The sequence below is a fragment of the Apostichopus japonicus genome, chromosome 2 (genome assembly GCF_037975245.1).
Source record: "Apostichopus japonicus isolate 1M-3 chromosome 2, ASM3797524v1, whole genome shotgun sequence".
Classification (NCBI taxonomy): domain Eukaryota; kingdom Metazoa; phylum Echinodermata; class Holothuroidea; order Aspidochirotida; family Stichopodidae; genus Apostichopus; species Apostichopus japonicus.
This window is the reverse complement of record NC_092562.1, coordinates 29,972,908-29,993,881: the sequence shown is the minus strand read 5'-3', so window position 1 is coordinate 29,993,881 and position 20,974 is coordinate 29,972,908. Positions and strand designations below refer to the sequence as shown.

At 34.6% G+C, this 20,974-nt stretch overlaps 1 protein-coding gene across 1 annotated transcript in view; it reads right to left on the bottom strand.

Moving 5' to 3' along the window:
* LOC139955788 (uncharacterized) overlaps nucleotides 1–20,974 on the bottom strand; it is a 491,243-nt gene that overhangs the window by 392,184 nt on the left and 78,085 nt on the right. The window contains exons 2-3 of the mRNA XM_071955163.1: nucleotides 10,483–10,806; nucleotides 6,765–7,025 (exon numbers count right to left, since the gene is read on the bottom strand). Of these exons, the coding sequence (XP_071811264.1) occupies nucleotides 6,765–7,025; nucleotides 10,483–10,806 (585 nt within the window). The remainder of the gene's footprint in view (nucleotides 1–6,764; nucleotides 7,026–10,482; nucleotides 10,807–20,974) is intronic.

The following is a 20,974-nucleotide window of genomic DNA, read 5'->3' as shown; positions in this document are numbered from 1 at the left end:
CGAATCTGGGGGCTGAATGACTTGAAGCGTCTCTAGCTCTTTGGCACTGGAAAATGACACTGTAAATCAATAATTACTCCAAAGGATGTATACATTTACATATTTTTGTACATTTTGTCTTCCTTTTTTATCACTCTGATCGAAAACAGGTGATGTTAGTTTGTGAAAATTGTAATCTTATCATAAGTGAAACGTATAATAAGGTTAAATGTGAAAATTGTGGTACTTTTCGGCATACGTGGTGTATCAGTAATAGGTGTAATTCTTGGATTTGTGATTCTTGTGACTCTGGTTTGCCCTTTCAAAATCTTTCAAATCCAATGATTTTTTGGCGGCACTACATGGACCAAGTCCGCAGTTCATGAATATTGATTTTTATGACTCACAAAACCTAAACTCACAAGTTCCTGTAGGTCTTTGTCGCTACTTTGACATTGGTTCCTTCAATCAACTCACTGGTAAACCTCATGTATTCTCTCTGTTTCATGCAAACAGTCGTAGCCTAAACAAAAACTTCAACTCAATAATTGACTTTCTTTCCCTTCTTAATCATGAGTTCTCAATAATTGGCTTCAGTGAGACGTGGTTAAGTGACCAAATATCACCTTTGTTACAAATAGATCAATATACTTTTATAGAAAATCACAGGGATAGCAAGAGAGGTGGTGGTGTTGGTCTTTTTATATCGAATAATTATACGTTTGTAAAAAGGATATATCTTTTTTCAATGAGGCGATAGAAATCATTTTCATAGAAATAGCAATGAATAAGAATAACATAATTGTTGGAGTAGTCTATAGACCTCCACAGGGTTTGACATCTACATTCAATGAATATATAAATAATATACTCAATTTAATATCTAGTGAGAACAAACATGGTTATATCATGGGGGATTTTAATATTGATTTACTAAAAAATGGAACTTCTGACTTCTTAAACACTGTGTTTTCAAACAATTTTTTCCCTACAATTTCCAAGCCTACTCGAGTAAGTGGAACCGTGGCCTCACTTATTGACAATATATTCACCAACAATATTACTGATATCACGCCTGGCATACTACTAACAAATATAAGTGACCACTTCCCCGTTTTCATTCAAACTTCAGTAGAGCAGAGTAAATCTGATTCTGGCTACCGCACTAGGAACTATTCCGACAAGAATACTACGTATTTTAATAATTTAATACATAATACCGACTGGAATTTCATATGTTCTATTGAGGACGTGAACGTAGCTTATTACAATTTCATTACAGTTTTTCAAAATATTTATGATGAATGCTTTCCATATATTTATATCAGTAACTCAAAGCGTCGTAAAAAGCGTCATCCTTGGATAACAACTGGTATTTTACAATCAATCGAACGTAAAAATAAACTCCATCGCAAGATGTTGAAAAACCCCAATATGGACAATTCCGACAAGTTTTGTACTTACCGTAATAAATTGACCCACATTATTCGTATTTCGAAAACTCAGTATTATTCTGATAAGTTCAATAGTTGCAGTGGCAATTCTAAACGTACTTGGGCAATAATCAATGATGTATTACATAATAGAAAATGTTAGTCGTCTATTCCCGACACGATGAAAGTCGGCAACGGTAAAACCAATGATCCTAAGCAGATTACAAGCGCATTCAATGATTTCTTTATAAATGTTGGGCCCACCTTAGCGTCAGATATTCATAGTGACACTAATCCAAATCATTACTAAAGAAATTCAAATCCTTCAACCCTTTATATGTCTCCTGCAAATGAGAGTGAAGTATTTAAAGTTGCACTTGCTTGTTTGAAACCAGATAAATCTGCCGGCTTCGATGGCATAAAGCCTTCAATACTAAGAAAGGTGTTACATTACGTTGTTCACCCTCTTACATTATAAATTTATCCTTAGCAACTGGTGCTGTCCCAGATCATATAAAAATTGCTAAAGTTATCCCTGTTTACAAAGAAGGGGATCACGATGTTATAGGTAATTATCGCCCAGTTTTTGTACTAACAGGCTTCTCTAAAATCTTTGAAAGAATAGTTCACAATCGTATTTATAATTTTATCAGTAAACATGATATTATGTTCAAAAGTCAATATGGGTATCGGCCAGGACACTCAACCGAACTTGCTTTGACTGAGGCCTTGGATGTATTGTATGATGCCATAGATAATAATAGGATTTCCGTCTGTGTATTCTTGGACTTGTCCAAAGCGTTTGATACAATTGATCACCGTATTTTGTTTATGAAATTGTCACATTATGGCATAAGGGGCACAGGACTAGACTGGATTAGAAGCTATTTATCAAAAAAAAAACAATTTACAAATTGTCTTCATACGGATTCTGATTGCATGAATGTTGTTTGTGGGGTTCCACAAGGATCTATATTGGGGCCCTTGCTTTTTATAATATATGTAAATGATATTTGTCATGTGTCAGATAATTGTACTATCATATCAATCGCTGATGATACTAATATTTTTTTCTCTGGCTTGGATCCTGTGGAAATGAGGGCTAAAATTTGTCATGTGCTTGATGAATTTCATGCTTGGTTTTCAGCTAACAAACTTTCTTTAAATGTAGGTAAGACAAAATATGTTGTTTTCAATGAAGGTAGGAATAGGAATATTCTGTATGACATACAGATGCATGGTAATAGTCTAAAAAAAGTGTGTTTTACCACTTTTCTAGGGGTAACTATTGATTCTGGTCTGACATGGCGTGATCACATAATTACAATATCAACAAATATTTCTCGAGGCGTTGGGATTCTTTCCAAATTGAAGCACTACTTACCAAAACATATTCTTCGTTCTATATTTTACTTTAATTTATCCTCACCTTACTTATTGCATTACAGTTTGGTCTGGCACGGCTGCTTATAACATTAAGAAACTTTTTGTACTTCAAAAAAGGGCTATTCGACATATATCTTCTGCCGACTATAACGATCATACTAGTAAATTATTTGCCTCACTTAAGCTAAGTGCTGAAATTACCGGACCTTGTGAAAGTTCATCTTGCTACATTCGCTTATCGCTCTATTAATGGGTATAATCCGCCCACATGTAAAAATTTATTCACTGTTAATAAGGAAATCCATGATTATAATACAAGACAGGCTGGTCACATACATAGACTTTTTCCCCATAGTAACCTGGGTAAACAGAGTATACGTTATCGGGCAAACACTTGCTGGAATTATCTACTTAATCATCATGATCATATACAAAATGATTCTCAGTCACCACGTTCCTTTAAACGTCAATTAAGTGAAGTTTACATAAGTGATTATTGATCCATAATACTTTTTAGAAATCTTAGTTTGTTTATATTGTTAGCACTGATAACTTAATTATTTTCCTTCTTTAGGGAGTGGCTCTACTCGATAAGCCTTTCAGGTTTTTAGATCACTTCCTTCCTCTTTATACTCAATTTCATATCTGTAAACGTTTATATGACATACAATGTACCGTATATTGAGAAAAAACAAATATATATATAAATGAAATGAAATTAAAGATTAGATAAGTTCTAATTGCATGCTTAGAAGAGCTAAGTACTCAGACAAGTATCACCATTTTGACATGATAACTGTATTGAAGTATTTTCAACAAAAATCTTAGACGTGCATCTAAACTTCTTCCTTACCATTGTTTTTGTTTGTATTGTTCTTTATTAAACATGTTAAATAAATGAATAATACAAACAAAAACCCAATGGACACTATATGGTTCCCTGCAAGTTTGGTTACAATCCAATTTCAGGTTGTGAGTTATTGCAATGTAAATATTTTTACATTTGACCCTATAACCTCTTTAAGTCATGTCATGAGCACCAAAACCAATAGGGCACACCTTATTAGTATAATACATCTACACAGCAAGTATGACAAATTTCCATCACTCAGTTGTTGAGTTATCACGGACCCAAGCAAGTGTCACAGATGAACACAAACATACACACAAACTGATGCCTGTAGACTGAGGACCCCTTTGTTTTTTTCCTTTACAGTACAAATCCACATACCCTAACCTTACCAATGCCCCTTCATGATAGAATTCTTCTGCGAACAAGGTGATTTTTTTCAACTGATGTCTGAGGACTTGGAATTCCTTTGTTCCAAATCCTCAGTCAGAATAACAAACAAGTGCATACTGTCATGAGTGATATTATTCCTCCTTTTAGACCCTATCAAACTCCTGCAAGGTCTTTAAATAACCATTTGCACTTTTGGCTCTAAGTTTTTCCTCTTGAATTCCCACAGTGTCCAAATAAAGAAATAGAACTTGTTGGTCCACATTCTAGCCCTAATTTTCAAACATCGAAAATCATAACCAAAAAATTATGACCATGAGAACTTTGTTTTCTTTCTTAATCATGATTGGTTCATTCAGTGACAGATTTGATGAATAGTAAAGGTGCTTTGAAGTAGGTAATATTGAATCAATCATGCTTCAGATTCCATATCACATGTGACCCTAAGCATACAGGCAAATTGGTTCTTATATAGGAACCAACCAGTGCTCACAATCATTATAAAGGCCATATAATATTTACCTATTTTTTGTTTCCAATCAGTGTAATTTAACAGCATTTAATTGAACTTTTAATTGTATCACAGAGAGAATTATTCGTCTTTCAATAAACAGAATGTTTTCATCTTATATTTGAGTGGATTTAGGCTTCTGCAAATAGCCTACCAAATGATTTTCCCCAGGGCCAAGTACCATCTCTACCAAGCCACAAGCAATATTCTCCACATTACACTACACACACACATACCATTACCATCCCATAGACTCCTTTCACCTCAGTTCAGCAAGAAATTATAAACAAGAGCATCAATGACGCAGTATCTCAATACTGGAAGTTCTAATTTCGATTCCTAGTTTCTTATCTTTGCTCTGTCTCTACAATTATCAATATCAATATATATAATATTTTTGGTCATACAGTTTGACGTCAATGACAACAGTCAAATAAGAAGAGGCGAACAACTCGACCATATTCTTGATGCCCGCCTTGAGAAAGCTAGGCCTATCAACCTACTGTAGGTTACTGTAGACTGTAGTGGTGACTACCATCAAAACTATGTACACCTCCAATTATCAAAACAACCCACGTTTTTCCATCTCAATAATTTTGACATGAAGATTTCGTGGATTTATGACTTGGAAAAAATAATGTACATATGTAGAATATAAGTTTTAAATTGAAAGTGATGGGTGGCCTCCTCCTCCCCTAATAGCCACCCCAGTTCCTCTCCATTTTAGTATTTTCTTTTAATTCTTTGTATATTTGATGTCAAACATCACAGGTTCAAAAGAAAGCTAAACATACTTCTTATAACCTTATTATATCCTTATAAATAAGACATAACCGTATCCAATTTTTATAGTCTTATAAAAGTTGTAATGCTATGGCCGGCTCCTCTTTTATACATACTCCAGTGAAAATAAAATGTGATAGATTATAATTTTTGTTTTTAATTCTTTTTTTTTGGGGGGGGGTTAAAGAAATATACCAAACAAGCTGTCAATTCATAATGATGCTTCATTCTAGAAATGCACAATATACACTCTATTCCAAATGAATAGTTGTTGTATTATCCCATTAACATTATGTTAAATTTATGGAGTCACAGTTAATATATAAGTTGGAAACTTAACTTAAAAATTAAAACACACTGTAAGGCAATCAAACAAACTTACTGTACCATGGCCCAAAACTGCCTGAACACCACCAGTACAATGCTAATGTAGCTATTACTAAATGAAGGCCTAATATAGAATGCATTAGGCCTAGCCTAAACTTGTAGCCTTCAGCAGCACAACAAAGTGTATACGTAATTATACAAAATACCTGATGGGCAATCAAACAAACTTATCATGACTCTTGCTCTGAAAAACTACCTGAACAAAAGAACAATCCTTAAATTGATATTACTAAAACCATGGAGCTATAAACAGACGAAGTCCTAATATAAATTAAATGCACAACAATGTGTATATGGAATTAGTGTGCAATACACGACCAGTACCAGCATCTCACAACAGTACAGTAAATTGGTCGTGAGGGTGACCATTTTCGTATATCTCATGTAGCTGCCATGAGGCATAGCCAATCTGCTACAAACCAGACTTGGAGGCGGGGCTTGAGTCATAGCCAATCTGCTACACAAGACTTGGAGGCGGGGCTTAATCATCAAAAACAATGAAACAAACAAGTTTTTGAGCGTGTGCAAAAAGGCCTTATTTCAACTGTTTTTCAGAGGGATTTGGCCAAATTTGGACATAAATCGGTGAAAAAGTCATAGAATGAGATACAATTCTGGAATAAAAAATAGTAACTTTTGTTGGCCTATATGATATATGCTTGCTCTGGAAATTCCATAGAAAAAGAACTTCGTATGAAGACGCTGAAAAATTTTTAAGAGAAGAGAGAGTCCCACTTACTGTTACAATATCTCTATACATGTAATGTATTGAGATAAAAACAAAGAGACAGTAATATGTTTTAGATTTTAGTGGCACTATGACATCAGAGATTAACGAAAGTGCTAACATAACTTTTCTTAGCTTTTTACACAACGTTTATCACAATGATTCCTGTCATTTAAGCCATTGAAGATGCTTGGGATAGTGTCCCCTTTAATAACTAGATTATATTTTATTAAATATCCATGCAGTGTTATAGTATTGTAATAAGGAATACTACATTGAATAGTACACACAAGCATGAAAGTCAAAAGAAACACCCACCTCTGACAATCACACTCATGATGGCATGGACTTGTTTTTTGTATTCACCACTTTCATGGCTCTCAAAGACAACAGAGTTTAAAGCACTAGTATCATCACAAGATGTCTTTCCCGTACAGGAGCTGCCTGTTGACCCGGCTGGATCAAACACACCATCTCTCCTCCAACGAAGCTTTGCCGTAGCTACGCTTGACTCAACCATGACAGTCACGTTATCGCCGATTGATGCACCAGTGGAATATTCCAATGCTTTAATAGTTGCTGAGAAGAAATTTAGACAGTAAGGTAGTGATACCAGCACACAGTCTGTTGTAGTTACACATTTTTTTAATATTATTTTGTCGCAATCATTGCCATGTACATTAGTAAATCTTTCTTCAATCTCAAAAATGTGTTGCTTCAATTTTTGATTATTTTAGTTTAAGTACTTGCTTAATAATCAGGCAACAAATATTGAAACAGGTATGCAGATGAACTTGTGTGGGTACTCGTCTGTGTGTGCATCAAGAAAAAGTTTCACAAACTCATCCTAAAGATTAAGATCAACGGAGTTTAACAGTTGGTAGGTGTATGCCCTGAATGGGTTGTTAGACCTCACACACTCAAAAGTCAACATTTAAACTACCAAACAGAAATGAACAAAATGCATTTAGGTTGCGATAACATAATAAGTTTTTAAGAATCTGATATGAAAAGGTTATTTCCTTTCTTCAGATATATATGCAGCTTACACTGTTTCACATATATTTCTGTTTCTTCCTTGAGAAAACTGACCAGCACGCAACACATGAAACAAACAACTGTAAAGGCTTTGATACTAAATGGATACATACAAGTTTTCTTTCTTGAGATATTGTGATTGAACACTTTGATTTCTGATGACCTTTGACATAATAACAGAAAACACCAGGGTTCATATATCCATGCGAGATACATCACAGTTTACCTTACAGTGTGGTATGTGATTTTACATGAGATGCAAGCACATTTCCATTCTAGAGATACCATGTTTGCAAGGTTTTCAGACTTGACCTTTGCTGACCTCACATGACCATTGAACTCCATCATAAACAGCAAGCTATTTTTAATTCAATATAGGGCATGCATGTATTGTTTGATACCCTTCCAAGGATCCAAGTTCTGTAATATACAGTGTTTCAAACGAGGCAGGAGGCACACAGAAACAAAAACAATCCACATAAAATTTAGACTGAAACCATAACTATGTGTGTGGTCCTACCAATATCAATGGTGATTAAAACCCTCAAACCCATGTGCAAGACTCCCATGGGCAGATGGAATAAGTTTATATCATATTAAATAATGTAAACTGTCAATGGTCACAATGGAGGTCAAAGTCCAAAATTGACCAACTTTGTAGAAAGAAAAGGGGCATTGTGAACTTCTCCTCAACTGCAAGGGTGACAGAATTCATGCTATTCATGCAAATGGTTGAGCCTCAATGTGCGATGATGTCATAGTGTGCAAATATAAGAAGTCAAAGGTCATTGGAACTGAAAAGCAGTTTTGCCATTATGGTCATGTCAAGATAACTAAAGAACCTATGGTAAACCATTACAAGATCTCATGTAGGAAACTTTATTGTTTGTCATATAAATTAAAACAAAACATTTATTAAAAGTTACTATTCAAGAGCTAAATTTAAGTTGAGTACTAACTTATTTCTATGGCTTTATGTAAACTGGACTGATCCAAGGATTGGCATAGAATCCATGAGTGATATGTTTCCCAACAATGACAACTTCCCCCCCGATAATCCCCTCCTCGGAAATTTTGACGATTGATTGACAACCGATGTAGGCGGGGTTTAAACTATTAGTCCAGTCAAAATTGGGGTTAACCTAGAACTAACTGCAACAGATTTCAAGGTTTTCATATTGTTGTGTCCCCACGGAAGCATTTAATGAAATTGTTCGAAGCCCCACCCACTCATGAATATTAATAAAATTGGCACCACAAACAATAGGGACTATCTATTTACTATGGGTAATCCACCACCCAAGTATGGGAATGATCAAACCTTGCGTCATTGACATAGAGTGATTATGAGCAATTTTCAATGAAATTACATATTGCCCGGCCCCTCATGAATATAAATGAGATGCCATAAGTTATTAACCTACGAATGTACCCCACCTCCTACCAATGCCACCAAACAAGTTTGAACAACATCGGCCATTCGGTTGCCGAGATACGGAGTCAGTCCACATATGAATATTAATGAGATTGGCACCAAAAACGATCTACTCACTATGGGTAACCTACACACCAAGCATGAGACCGATCAGATCTTGCATCGTTCAGTTATCTTGATTACAAGCCGGAGTCACAGACACACAGACAGACACACGCACACACACATGCGTGACTGCATATATTCCTCTTGAATAAAAACTAGTCAAAGAAAATTCTACACGGAAACAAATGCAGCTATAGTGCGCAGAACATGTAAAGGTTATCTAGCTAACATGTATGTGGAAGGAGGAAATAATTATCAAAGCATCAATGCAGCTAGTGCACACAAACGCACCAAATGTATTTTATCACAAATTTACTAAATTGACACCCAAAATGTTATCATTGTGTCAGTGTAGTTATAGTATGCACAATGCACGCGGAAAAAAAAGAAGTGTTTTGGTACTTTGTCTCCTAAAATACAGTTTTGCTATTTGAGCAGACATGGTTTACACATAGAAAACGGAAATAAATAAATAAATATATCACTAATGCATGAGAATCTCACACAAAGATACTGTACTCTTTGTTCATACCTTTAACTTTGTGATTATTTTTTCTGAGGTGAGTTGGGCCTGTTGGTTATAATGCTAATAAAATAATATAGTACGCACGCACTGTTTTTATTGGTAACCAGCGTAATCGTCCTAATTGGATGCTCCCGATTGACAATTATCTGTAGGCCAATTGTTCATAAAATGAATATCTTAACATTACGGATTTAGGAACAGCATGGAAAACAAATAAGCAAGACACTTTGGTAAATGAAAGGGCGACTTAGGAGAGGTTACATTGAAATGAGAATTACGAGAATGCTCCTTAAGAAGTTAATTAAATATATTGAATACTCCTTTAATTAAATACATGTGGTCAAATTAATCTTTTTCAAAGCCGAAGAAAGTATCGAACATTTAGTTACAAAACTTGTCAGTACATACTGTAACATTTCAGTATCAAGTATGCATGGACATCACGAACGTGAGTTAATACGACTACATCTACCGACTCATGGGCATGGCCATTTTGAATGTACTCGTATTCCACCAAAATAAGGGCACAACGCAAAAGTATGAGTTTAAAACTATGCAGTATGGCCTCCTGTTCAGGCTACAACACAATTTGTAAATGTGACGAACGTAAATTATTATCTTTGGAACCACTGAGATAATTAAATGTAGAGACTCAAAATCAAGATAAAGGTTTTGGAAATACACTTATTACCATTATTTACTTAATCACAACTCATCATTTTACTGCAATACTGGAATGTACAGTTACAATGTATGCTGAAAAGTTTAGCCTGATCTTTTACTCTGGCAGCAGCATACAATTGTAATAAGGTTAACAGCACAAAGGGCCAACTGTGAACTAGTGAGCTTGGTAGAGAGTAGCACAATCAATTTGATATTATAAGTTACAAAACTCTCCTTTTGCTTTTAATAGATTGTTTCACTTCACATACCATTTTCATTGGTCACTAAGACCCTCCATTCCACTGGGCTTTCATCTTCTGTTACCGTGATGGTGTAGATACCAGTCCTTGCAGCTGTCTCCATGGTAGCTGGTAGGGTAAGAGTAGCAGGTTCACTGCTGATGTTTGTCATTGCTTCATCTGGTACTCTAGGACTATTGCCTGTAAATATTTGTTCATTATTTTTAAGCTTTGCTTTATCAAATGTTACACTGGATGTTTGGGAATCACCTGTGTATACTTCAATGATAGTTGGATTTGTGGTGGTTGCCACGGGACTCCTTACCACAGCAACATAGGGAGGATCAGACTGACCTGGTAACAAGAATAGAAAATGATTTCAGTGATAATGGTTTGACGAAGTATTTGATACATTTTTATCTTGGTTCTCTTCCTTTCTTGTTTAGTCAGTATACGCCCCAAATTATAACACGCTGTAATTGCTAGAAGTTTTCAAAAAGTATTTTCTTGGAGGTTTTTACTCTCTAAATTGTTCTCAGACATTTTTTAAGGAACACACAAGATGACTGAATGTCTAAGTGATGCAAATTTCCTCAAAGGTTGTAATAAATACAGTTCAAGAATTTGGACCATAGTGACCATATTTGAATATGTAGCATATTTGGGGTCAATACAGCATACCTTTAAACAAGGTTTCTGACACCAGATCAAGACTTGAATCCACTTCACCAGTTTTCAAACTGCCAACTATGTAGCTTTGCAATCTGCAAAATATAATCTTGTCGTATTGCTAATTTCCATCCATGTTGAACGATCTCCAGACTGCACAAACAAGTGTTTATTTGTTGTGTGACCTGTACCTAAGCTACAGTCAATTGTAATATCTTGGTCTCATGAACTCTAAGACAAGTGAAATATGGTAGTTATACCAAAAAAATCATATATTATTGTCCAGTTGCATAAAAATGATGCAAGACATGGTGGTCAATTCCATGGTGACTCGCGTGACATTTTTACTCAAATTCCTCTCTATTTGATATCATTTAACAAATAAAGAAATTACCTGGGAGAAAAGCATTAATGTAGCAGTGAATGTACGCCTTAATGCTTACAACAGTAGAGAAAAAATATTTATACCTCAAGTATTGGGGGTGAAATATGCGAAAAAGTAAACGTGACTCGCGTGACAGTTACTATTAGCAAAAATCAGAATGCACACACAAATGTTCGATTTCTTATGTCTTATTAAAATTTTTCCAATCACTTTTTATAATCATACCGAAGTTGAAAAATACCTCTACCTCAATTGCTATGCAACTTTGAAAAAAAGTTGTAACGCATGAAAATAACGATGAAGATGTATTGTGACTCGCGTGACAAGAAAACGTGACTCGCGTGACAAGTTCACTTTTCGGATAGTTCTAGACCAAATGCAGTAGTGAATTGAGGGTACAGATCTTGCATAGTGAAATATAACATTCATTGGTCTAGAAAGTGTCCAAAAGGTACTTCCCTTGGGAATGTCCAGATGATATTAATGTCCCCGAGTTACCTTCATGACTGCAGACAGTAGGTAATATACTGTACGGGTAGTACAGTTGTTCAGGCAATATATTTTGTCAATTAATATTTATAACAATATTTAGTCTGTTGAAGTCACTCATTTGAAAGTTATAGAAGAAACAGATCTATCAAAATGTGATTCAAATTACCATTCTCATTTGTCATATTTGAATAAACCAAAAGTGTAATATTTGAGAAGATACATTCGCTCATAGGATTTTGGGAATGCCTTGAGCAGTTAAGACCTTAAGGTTGTCAAGTCATAGCACATGGCATTGCCAGATACAAATGTAGATTATGTTTTAGTATAATACTAAAAAATCAATGACATGTGCTAACTTTCCAAATGTGGTGATAAAATAGGCATTATATTGCGAATAAATATTCATGATTTTAAATTCTGATATTTCAAATGAAATTATGCTAATTAGTTGCATTATGTGTGCCCATATTATTCAAGTTGCCTAATTAAAGGGGAATGCATATATGATATCTTTAATCAGTGATTCATTCATCAAACTAGATAACATCCCTGTAATTTTCACACAGTAAATCGGTAGAAACACTATCTTGATTTGACGTGACTCGCGTGACGTGACTCGCGTGACATTCATAAAGGGTGATTTTCTGCAAAATTTGAATATCTTCTGAAAAGGAAAATTCAGTAATCCTTTTGGTATCTATGTGAAGACTTGATATTCATTATTTTGGAGTAAAACTATTGTGCAGGCAAGGAGAAAAAAAGCAAAAACAGTCAATTTTGCGACTCCATGACAGTAAATCGAGGGTGTTTACTGTTTTCTATTTACCACTGTTGTCTAATGCCTTGATATCAAAATAAAATTGAAGCTATTAAGTGAGCACTATGCTATAGCAAATATAATTAGTCCAACACACAGTAAATAGGTAGAAACACTATCTTGATTTGACGTGACTCGCGTGACGTGACTCGTGTGACATTCATAAAGGGTGATTTTCCGCAAAATTTGAATATCTTCTGGAAAGGAAAATTCAGTAATCCTTTTGGTATCTATGTGAAGACTTGATATTCATTATTTGGGGTAAAACTATTGTGCAGGCAAGGAGAAAAAAAACAAAAACAGTAAATTTTGTGACTCGCGTGACAGTAAATGGAGGGTGTTTTCAATTCACCACTATTGTCTAATGCCTTGATGTCGAAAAAAAATTGAAGCTATTAAGTGAGCACTATGCTATAGCAAATATAATTAGTCCAAAAAACTGATGATATCTATGATTACTATGTACAAATCTGCACAAAATGAAATTTCACTGTATTTTTCATAATTTAGTTACAACGGGAACCATTTGTTATAACTGACCCCATAATCAAACAAATGATGTTTTGGGGGTGAAAAAATTATTTTTAGTAACTACAAGTATTCTATTTATTGGAAACTTATACAATTTTTAATGTACAATGATTTTAAATTTTTTGGTATGATGTTGACCTTATCATGGAATTGACCTGGTAACTCACGTTACGGTAACTCATGTTACAATTTATCCACACATAACAGTTCATAAAAAATAAGTTGCTGACACAATTCAATCTTATTAATTCTTATGTAACAGTTTCAAGCCTTAATAAAATTACTTCTTGTGTTCACTTTGTAACACAATGTAACTGTTATTAACTTATTTACAGTTTCAAATACTGATAGGAATCAACATTATAGCCAATGATTCAAATGAACACTGGCGGAAATGGCCAAAACAATTGACATCAATGATAAAGATTGTGTGACATTTCAAGTGGGGAGTTTCAAGAAGCCCTGTGATACAGAGTAATATTTCATGTGGATGTATCTATATGTTATGGGTTATTATGAGAATGGGGTCTTTCACTGTCTAACAGCGTTAGCAGCCCCCGTTTTCTTATGTCTGGCCTAGCCTAATGTACAAAATCAAACTTCCCTTTTAAGTACAGTATGAAAGGGTTAAATTGTACATTAACACGCATATTAACTAGTGTTTGCACGGGTATCCGGGTACCCACTTGATGCGATACTATCCGGTTGCTAACTTATTACCCGAATCCTATGCAAAGTGTGACTTTTTTTTTCTTTGCATACCGATGGTTAGGCAAGATTTTCCCATTAACTTAGTGTGGTGTTAGGCTACCATGTGGTTGAAGATAACAGCAATAATATATAAGTTTTCCATAGATATCTTATAACTGTGTCACAATTTCAGAGAATAAACAGATGGTTAGGCTAGATTACCCCATTGACTGAGTGTGGTGTTAGGCTACCATGTGGTTGAAGATAACAGCAATAATATATAAGTTTTCCATAGATATCTTATAACTGTGTCACAATTTCAGAGAATAAACAGATGGTTAGGCAAGATTACCCCATTGACTGAGTGTGGTGTTAGGCTACCATGTGGAAGAAATTGAAAGAATTCTCACAATTACAGTATATACTATTTTATCATTCGTTTATTTCATAAATGGGAAGACTGACATTTACGAGATGTTACTGGATTATAGACGTGATAACTAAAAATAATAATCGCAAATGGTTTTTAACTAAACGTTTTCTTTTCCAAATGCGATCAACTTGCGGGAATCACGCAACTGCGCAGCTAATGCGAACCCTGGGCCTGCATAATAGAGTGTTAGTAAAACCTGTTTTGGGGATATCTCAAAACCCTAATTTTTTTACGGCGTGACAATTTGGCTGGTTTTTGTGTTGTCATGATCCAGACTTTGAATTTTAAAAGCCCTCAAAATCTGTGTTTATAGTCTTTCATAAGACAAATTTATAAAAACAAATCAGAACTGAAAAATCTCTTTTCATTTTGCTGTGAGGTGCATTTGAAATTTCGTTTTGGCGTGACAAGATAAATTTGAACTTTTGTCGTCATTTGCATTCATTTGTGAATATTATCTCAAGTACTTGCATTGAGTTTCTCCCCTTTGGCTCAGTTTATTTTGAAAATGTATTTTACCATTTCTAAATAGGATTAGTGCAAGGTCATTGTGGTTTAGGAGAAAACTGGCTTACGGCGTGACGTTACAGCGTGACGATCTACACTTTTTTTAGAAAATTTGATATTTGGCCAAGTACAGTATGTTTATTATTTTGTTTCATTTGAGTATTAAAATGATAACAATCACTACAATATATTGTATTTCTAAAGATATATTGAAATTATCACTGAACAATCAAATTCATACTTTAAATTTTACAAATATCTGAAAATGAGAAGCATCATAAAACAGAAAGTAAATGCTCCATTGGGTACTGTTTTAATATCAACATGATTTTTATAAGATCCCCTTCCAATAATAACAAGGATTTATGTTTAAAATTTAATGACACAGAATAAAGAGATTTTTGAGATAAAAGTAAATAAATCTCTCTAGGTTGATTTTACATTGTCATTTACATAAGTTACAGTGTTCACAGAAGGTAGTCAAGATCAACACCAATTTCCTTTGAAATCCACTGCATCCCCTCCCGTAACCCCAATATAAGTATCAAAGCATATACTTTGAGTCCATGGAGTTGAATATTGTGGACTTTTCCAAAGGATTTTTGAAAATCAGTATACAGGTATAAGAGAAAAAAAAAAATTAAACAAACTGGTGAAACAAATCATGTTGATATCAAATATGAATATTCAAGTTTGAAATTCTAAGAAATTGTCTGCAGATAGACGGTCAAAGGTTAAGTGTGACATCACAGTGGCAAATTCAAGCAAAGTTTTTATGAATGTATTTTGATAGAATATGTCATTAAATGTTTTCATAACAAAAACTGTTGGGTACAAGGACAGATGATTTACAAATAAAAATATAAACTGTATGTTATTACCTGCCAAAATTTGCTTTTGAAAAATGTTTCAAATATCTTAGAACAAGGTGATGAATTTTCAAAGAAATACAGTACATACAGAATTTTCATAGATTTGTTTGTATGACATCACAGAATTAAATTAACATGCTTTTAAGTGCACTTTTTTACTCTGTAAAAACTCATATCTCTTTAAGGGAACATGGTATCAAGGTGGTTTTTGCACCTTTTTGTTTCAAAAATGTTCCTCTCTTTTAAAGAATTTTCAAAAATCCATGTGAATATTCCTTTAAAACTTTAACATTACTACTCAACAAACATTTTTGGACATTTTTGTGTACACAGTCATTTTCAAAACAAGCTTTTACGACTTTGTAGTACTTTTACCAAGTTTTGGAACAAAAAATGAATATAAAATTATGAAGGAGAAAAATACACTTCATCATCCTTCTGGGGAAATTATGTATTCATGTAACTTAAGTATATATATAGTCCAGAATTGAGCAAAATGGCAGCTTCCATTTGTCAAATTTTAGCATGGATAACTTGGGCTAGATATGAGCTTTAACTACAGTAGCTTTTCTTGACAGTTTGCTTAGATTTTAGTTTTCTACCATAAGAGTTTTAAAGGTTGATGTTTGAGTTTGTGTTTCTCCTTTAAAATGCATACAAAACATCATGAGCATCAACTGAAAAGCAGCTCACAAGCACCAATTTTATAACTCAAAGATTAGCTTTGACTATGTGAGATTTTAAGGACCTTTTAATCATTTACATTTCCTATTATAAGGTGAACACAATTTGGAATATTGAGACTTTCAATCAGCATATAATATGAACCAAATTAAAAATGTTACGGCGTGACATGCATGATTGTCACGCCGTAACGTTACGGCGTGACCATAATATTGCTACCCATTCCACACCACGCAGACAGACAATCTAGACCAGCCCTTGTGTTTGTGTCGTCTTGGCGGCTTAGAGATAATTTAGCTGGATTCAATCTGTTCAGTGTGGTTTATATTTTCTGGGTAAATCTATTTGACCATTTTTTTGTTACAGTGTGACCCTGAAATATATGATCCTATAATTAAAAAATTATTGGTCTTTGAATATTTTGCAGCTTGAAAGTTTAAAAAAGGTGCAATATCTATATTGAAAAACATTATTATAGTGGCATACCTCTTGTTACTTTACTGGTACTGAAATTTTTTTATTTCATAGTGTTCCTACCTTTTTGGAATATCAACTTTGAGTGCGTATAAATTTTCTTGTACCTGTAAAGGACAGAAACCAGTCAGGCTGTTTGATAACTTTGATTCTCTAAATTTAGACCCTTTTTCAGATAAAAACAGCATTTGATGGTGTAAAAGAGGCAAAATAAATTTTAGGTCAAGTGACACCTAGTTTTGAAATATCCCCTTTAAGAGCTAAATTGGATATTATATGGGAGAGCAAACATAAGCAGCGGCGGCAGTGCGATGTTAGTAGTGATGTTAATTATATGAAGTTATTAACAAGTTAATGAAAGAAACAATTTAGCAAATAGAAATTATTGAGGAAGGTTTTATACCTTATAAATCTATTTGAACAAGAAAACATTGTCAGTGGAGAATATAATTCGTTTAGTATCTGCATCCAATATGTAGTTTCTTGAAGACACGAGGGTAAATTTTTTTCCGGGTACCAGGATACCCGACAGGTAACAGCTCTCGGGTACTACTGTAGGTTCCTGATTTTTGGACCCTTGTGTAAACACTAATATTAACAATGATTATAAAACAGTGAAAACCAACAACTTTCTCAAATCATGACTTTGATAAAAACTAACTGAACTTCAATAACATATTTACAGTTTTAAGCCATAATTCATTGTGAATGAATTATTGTCCATTTTTCTGTAGAAAACTTGAAATGACCATGTTTATTCAACACATTTGGTGCGTCAAGTTTGACTTGGTAGCATATTTGTCTACTACACTGACATTCTAAGCATGATTATATTGTATGGTAACTCACGTTTACATGGTAACTCACGTTACATGGTAACTCACGTTACAATTTGCATCACCTACAGTACCCTTAACTTCTAATAGTGGGATGCACAACATTTCTTTACTTGTTTCACATTTTGGGATGATGATTAGAAACCAAAATCCAATTATAAGATTTTTAATAGTGTCATATGTGATGTATGGGGAAAAAATAATAATTTTGGTTACTCATGTTACATCACCTAATGAGGTTTGAATAAAAGCAAAAATTGATTATTCGGGATATATATATGGTTGGTAGTTATACAGTACTGATTTCGCTTAACTCCCGTTAAAATTCGTTGAAAGGAAAATAACCGAATTTCCACGTTTTGTCATCGAAATTCCCCGATTTTTATCGAAATTCCACGAATTTTAACGATTGGTTATTTCGGTCATTTCCTTCGTGGAATTTTCAACGATACGTTGAAATTCTTTTTTAAACGAAATAGAAGGTCAATGTGTGGTTACGAGAAACGTCGGAAAACGAGCAACTTCGTTTATTAGTATTGATTAGACTTTGGAACAGTCGTTTGAAGGTAGGAATTTTCTCAAGAACATTCCTGTACTTACTGAGTAGTGACACTCAAAGAAACATGTAGTGAAACTGACGGGGGACGTTTTCTAACTGTGAACCCAAAACACAGTGACATAAGTCTTAACTTCGCCAGGACGTAAGAGAGGTTGCAGTCAAAGCTATGTACCACGAGGCACCCTTCCAGATAAATTATGAGTGCTGTTTAACCATTTAAATAACAATGAATGGACATATAAACTTGGTTTACTTGCAGATTACGAAAAATAGTTATTTTTTAGAGATGTAAATTTGGTTTCTTATTAGAGTTGGAGTATGAAACTTTGTTTCTGAGCGAAAACATGTAACTTGAAGCAAAATAAAGATGCCCCGCCCATTCTGCGAGGACGCTTCCATTTTTCGAAAAGGCGTTTTCTCTTTTTATTTTTTCTATTTTGTTTACTTTTAAACATGAAAATTATTTTAAAATATGTAAAGAACTTAGTAATGTACTGCAAACTATCTATAAAAACAAAAAAACGATGTTTTAGGCATGAATAATGTGTTTAATATAACTAAAGTAGTAGGCCAATAGTCATGAGCTCATGATGATAGTGTCGTCAATTCGTTTTCTCAGTTTATATTTGCGACATATCACCCGTATACATCGATCAATGGCATGGTGAAAACCCCGTGTGAAAATATGTTGACCCCAAAAGACGCAAATGGCCGTTCTAGAAAGTACCGTCATAACATTAACAACACAAGGCCAGTTTGCTCTCTCAGGTCCGCACGTGTACAGCCATTTTTTCACACATGATATTATGCTGTGCATGCATTGCGGGCGCGATTGCGGCAAACATAAAAGAAAATGAATGAAACTGAAAAACTTACGATATTTTTTCACAAATATTGATGCTTAGATAAGTGCTTCCTCACAATCAACGAGCCGCCCTAAAATTCGCTCCGCTTACGGAAAAACTTCTATATATATAACAAATGGAAAAACCCGAGTTTTTACACACATAATTCCAACTGACATTGGTCACAGAACATAAGTAGGTCATTGACATTCGAACTTGGCAACTTGCCCAAGTTCATCGCACCATGGGAACGACACAACACATTGAACATGATGTTATATTCTCCCGCCATCTGGACGCCGAGTGTAATATGCAAATTATGAATGGTACTGCGCAGCGTGGTTAAATCTTAACCTATTGCGACACAAATTTTGGGAAGCTGTTGTTTGAAGTAACTTTTGTATCAAATGTAAGGTACTGTATCATGTACAGTATGTGACCAGGGGCGTAGCGAAGGGGTTTTTGTTGTTGGGGGGTGTGGAGAATTTGATTTGCCGACGGATCTGGAAGTGGTGACTGAAATGGGGGAGGGGTCTAAGGGAGGGGGTGTCCCCCTCCCCTTTGGAAAATTGTTAGTTTTGAAACGTCCTTAGATGCAATCTGGTGCATATTTTAAGTCAAATTTGACTTGCCGACGGATCTGGAAGTGGTGACTGAAATGAGGGAGGGGTCTAAGGGGAGGGGGACGGCGGGAAACGGCGTTTAAACTTTTAACCGACCGGCAGGGGATACGGTGAAACGGTTAGCGAAATATCTGATAGGTCACACCCTTATTTAAACACACACAACAAAACGCCCTTATTCAATGAAAATATACTGAAAACCATATCGCAAAAACACAAAATCGCTTATAACTCGAAAACGGAAGGAGACATCGACTTTTTTCGGCTGTATAGGGATTTCCTAAACCGAATTTTGATGCGCTCTATCCACCTGTGTCATTTATGAGCTTCTCTGACGTAAGCTGCAGTACGTAATTTCTCTGTACCAGTTCCGCGAAATTTATTTACGCAGTAAACATCGTTCATTATGTTTACTTTCACAACGAATATTCAAAGTTGTGCTCTACACGCTTCACAGATATTGTTTTATGTCGTTCATTTTCAATTCTACTTTAAAATTACATTTTCGAACGATGCATTGCATGCCTTATCAAGCATTCCTGATTAGTAAAACTAAGGAAGGATATTCAAATATATATTATTTTCATTTGACATGATTTTATGAGTTGTTCCACTTGAAAAACGATGATAAAACCGAAAAACAAAACATTTACTTCTCATGTGACGCATACCGGGAGACTCATAAAAACTCCCCTACTCATTAAAATAAACTTATACATGCCGTCAGGCCAGTTGAAAGCCGTCAGGCCAGTTGAAAGCCCTCCCCAGTAATGTTTGATCAGCTCTTCCCAATATACAATACTCAAATAAGCAATGAAAATATATTCATTTTCCACAGAAATCTACCCAGCGTGGGCCCCAAGTCACTGCTTTATTTCCTTAGTAGCCATGGAAACAATTGTTTGCAACTCTCTTGCTGGCCAGGTGTTTTCAAGTTTTATTAATAGCACGACTTTTGATTGGTTCATTCAAGATAAACTTTCTATCCCTGCTGGATTGTTCTACTTATATATATATGAATGAATATTTGGTTTTCAATTAACTAAGTAACAGATAACATCCATTCCATTACGAACAGTAGGGGTAAAATAATGTTTGCTTCTAG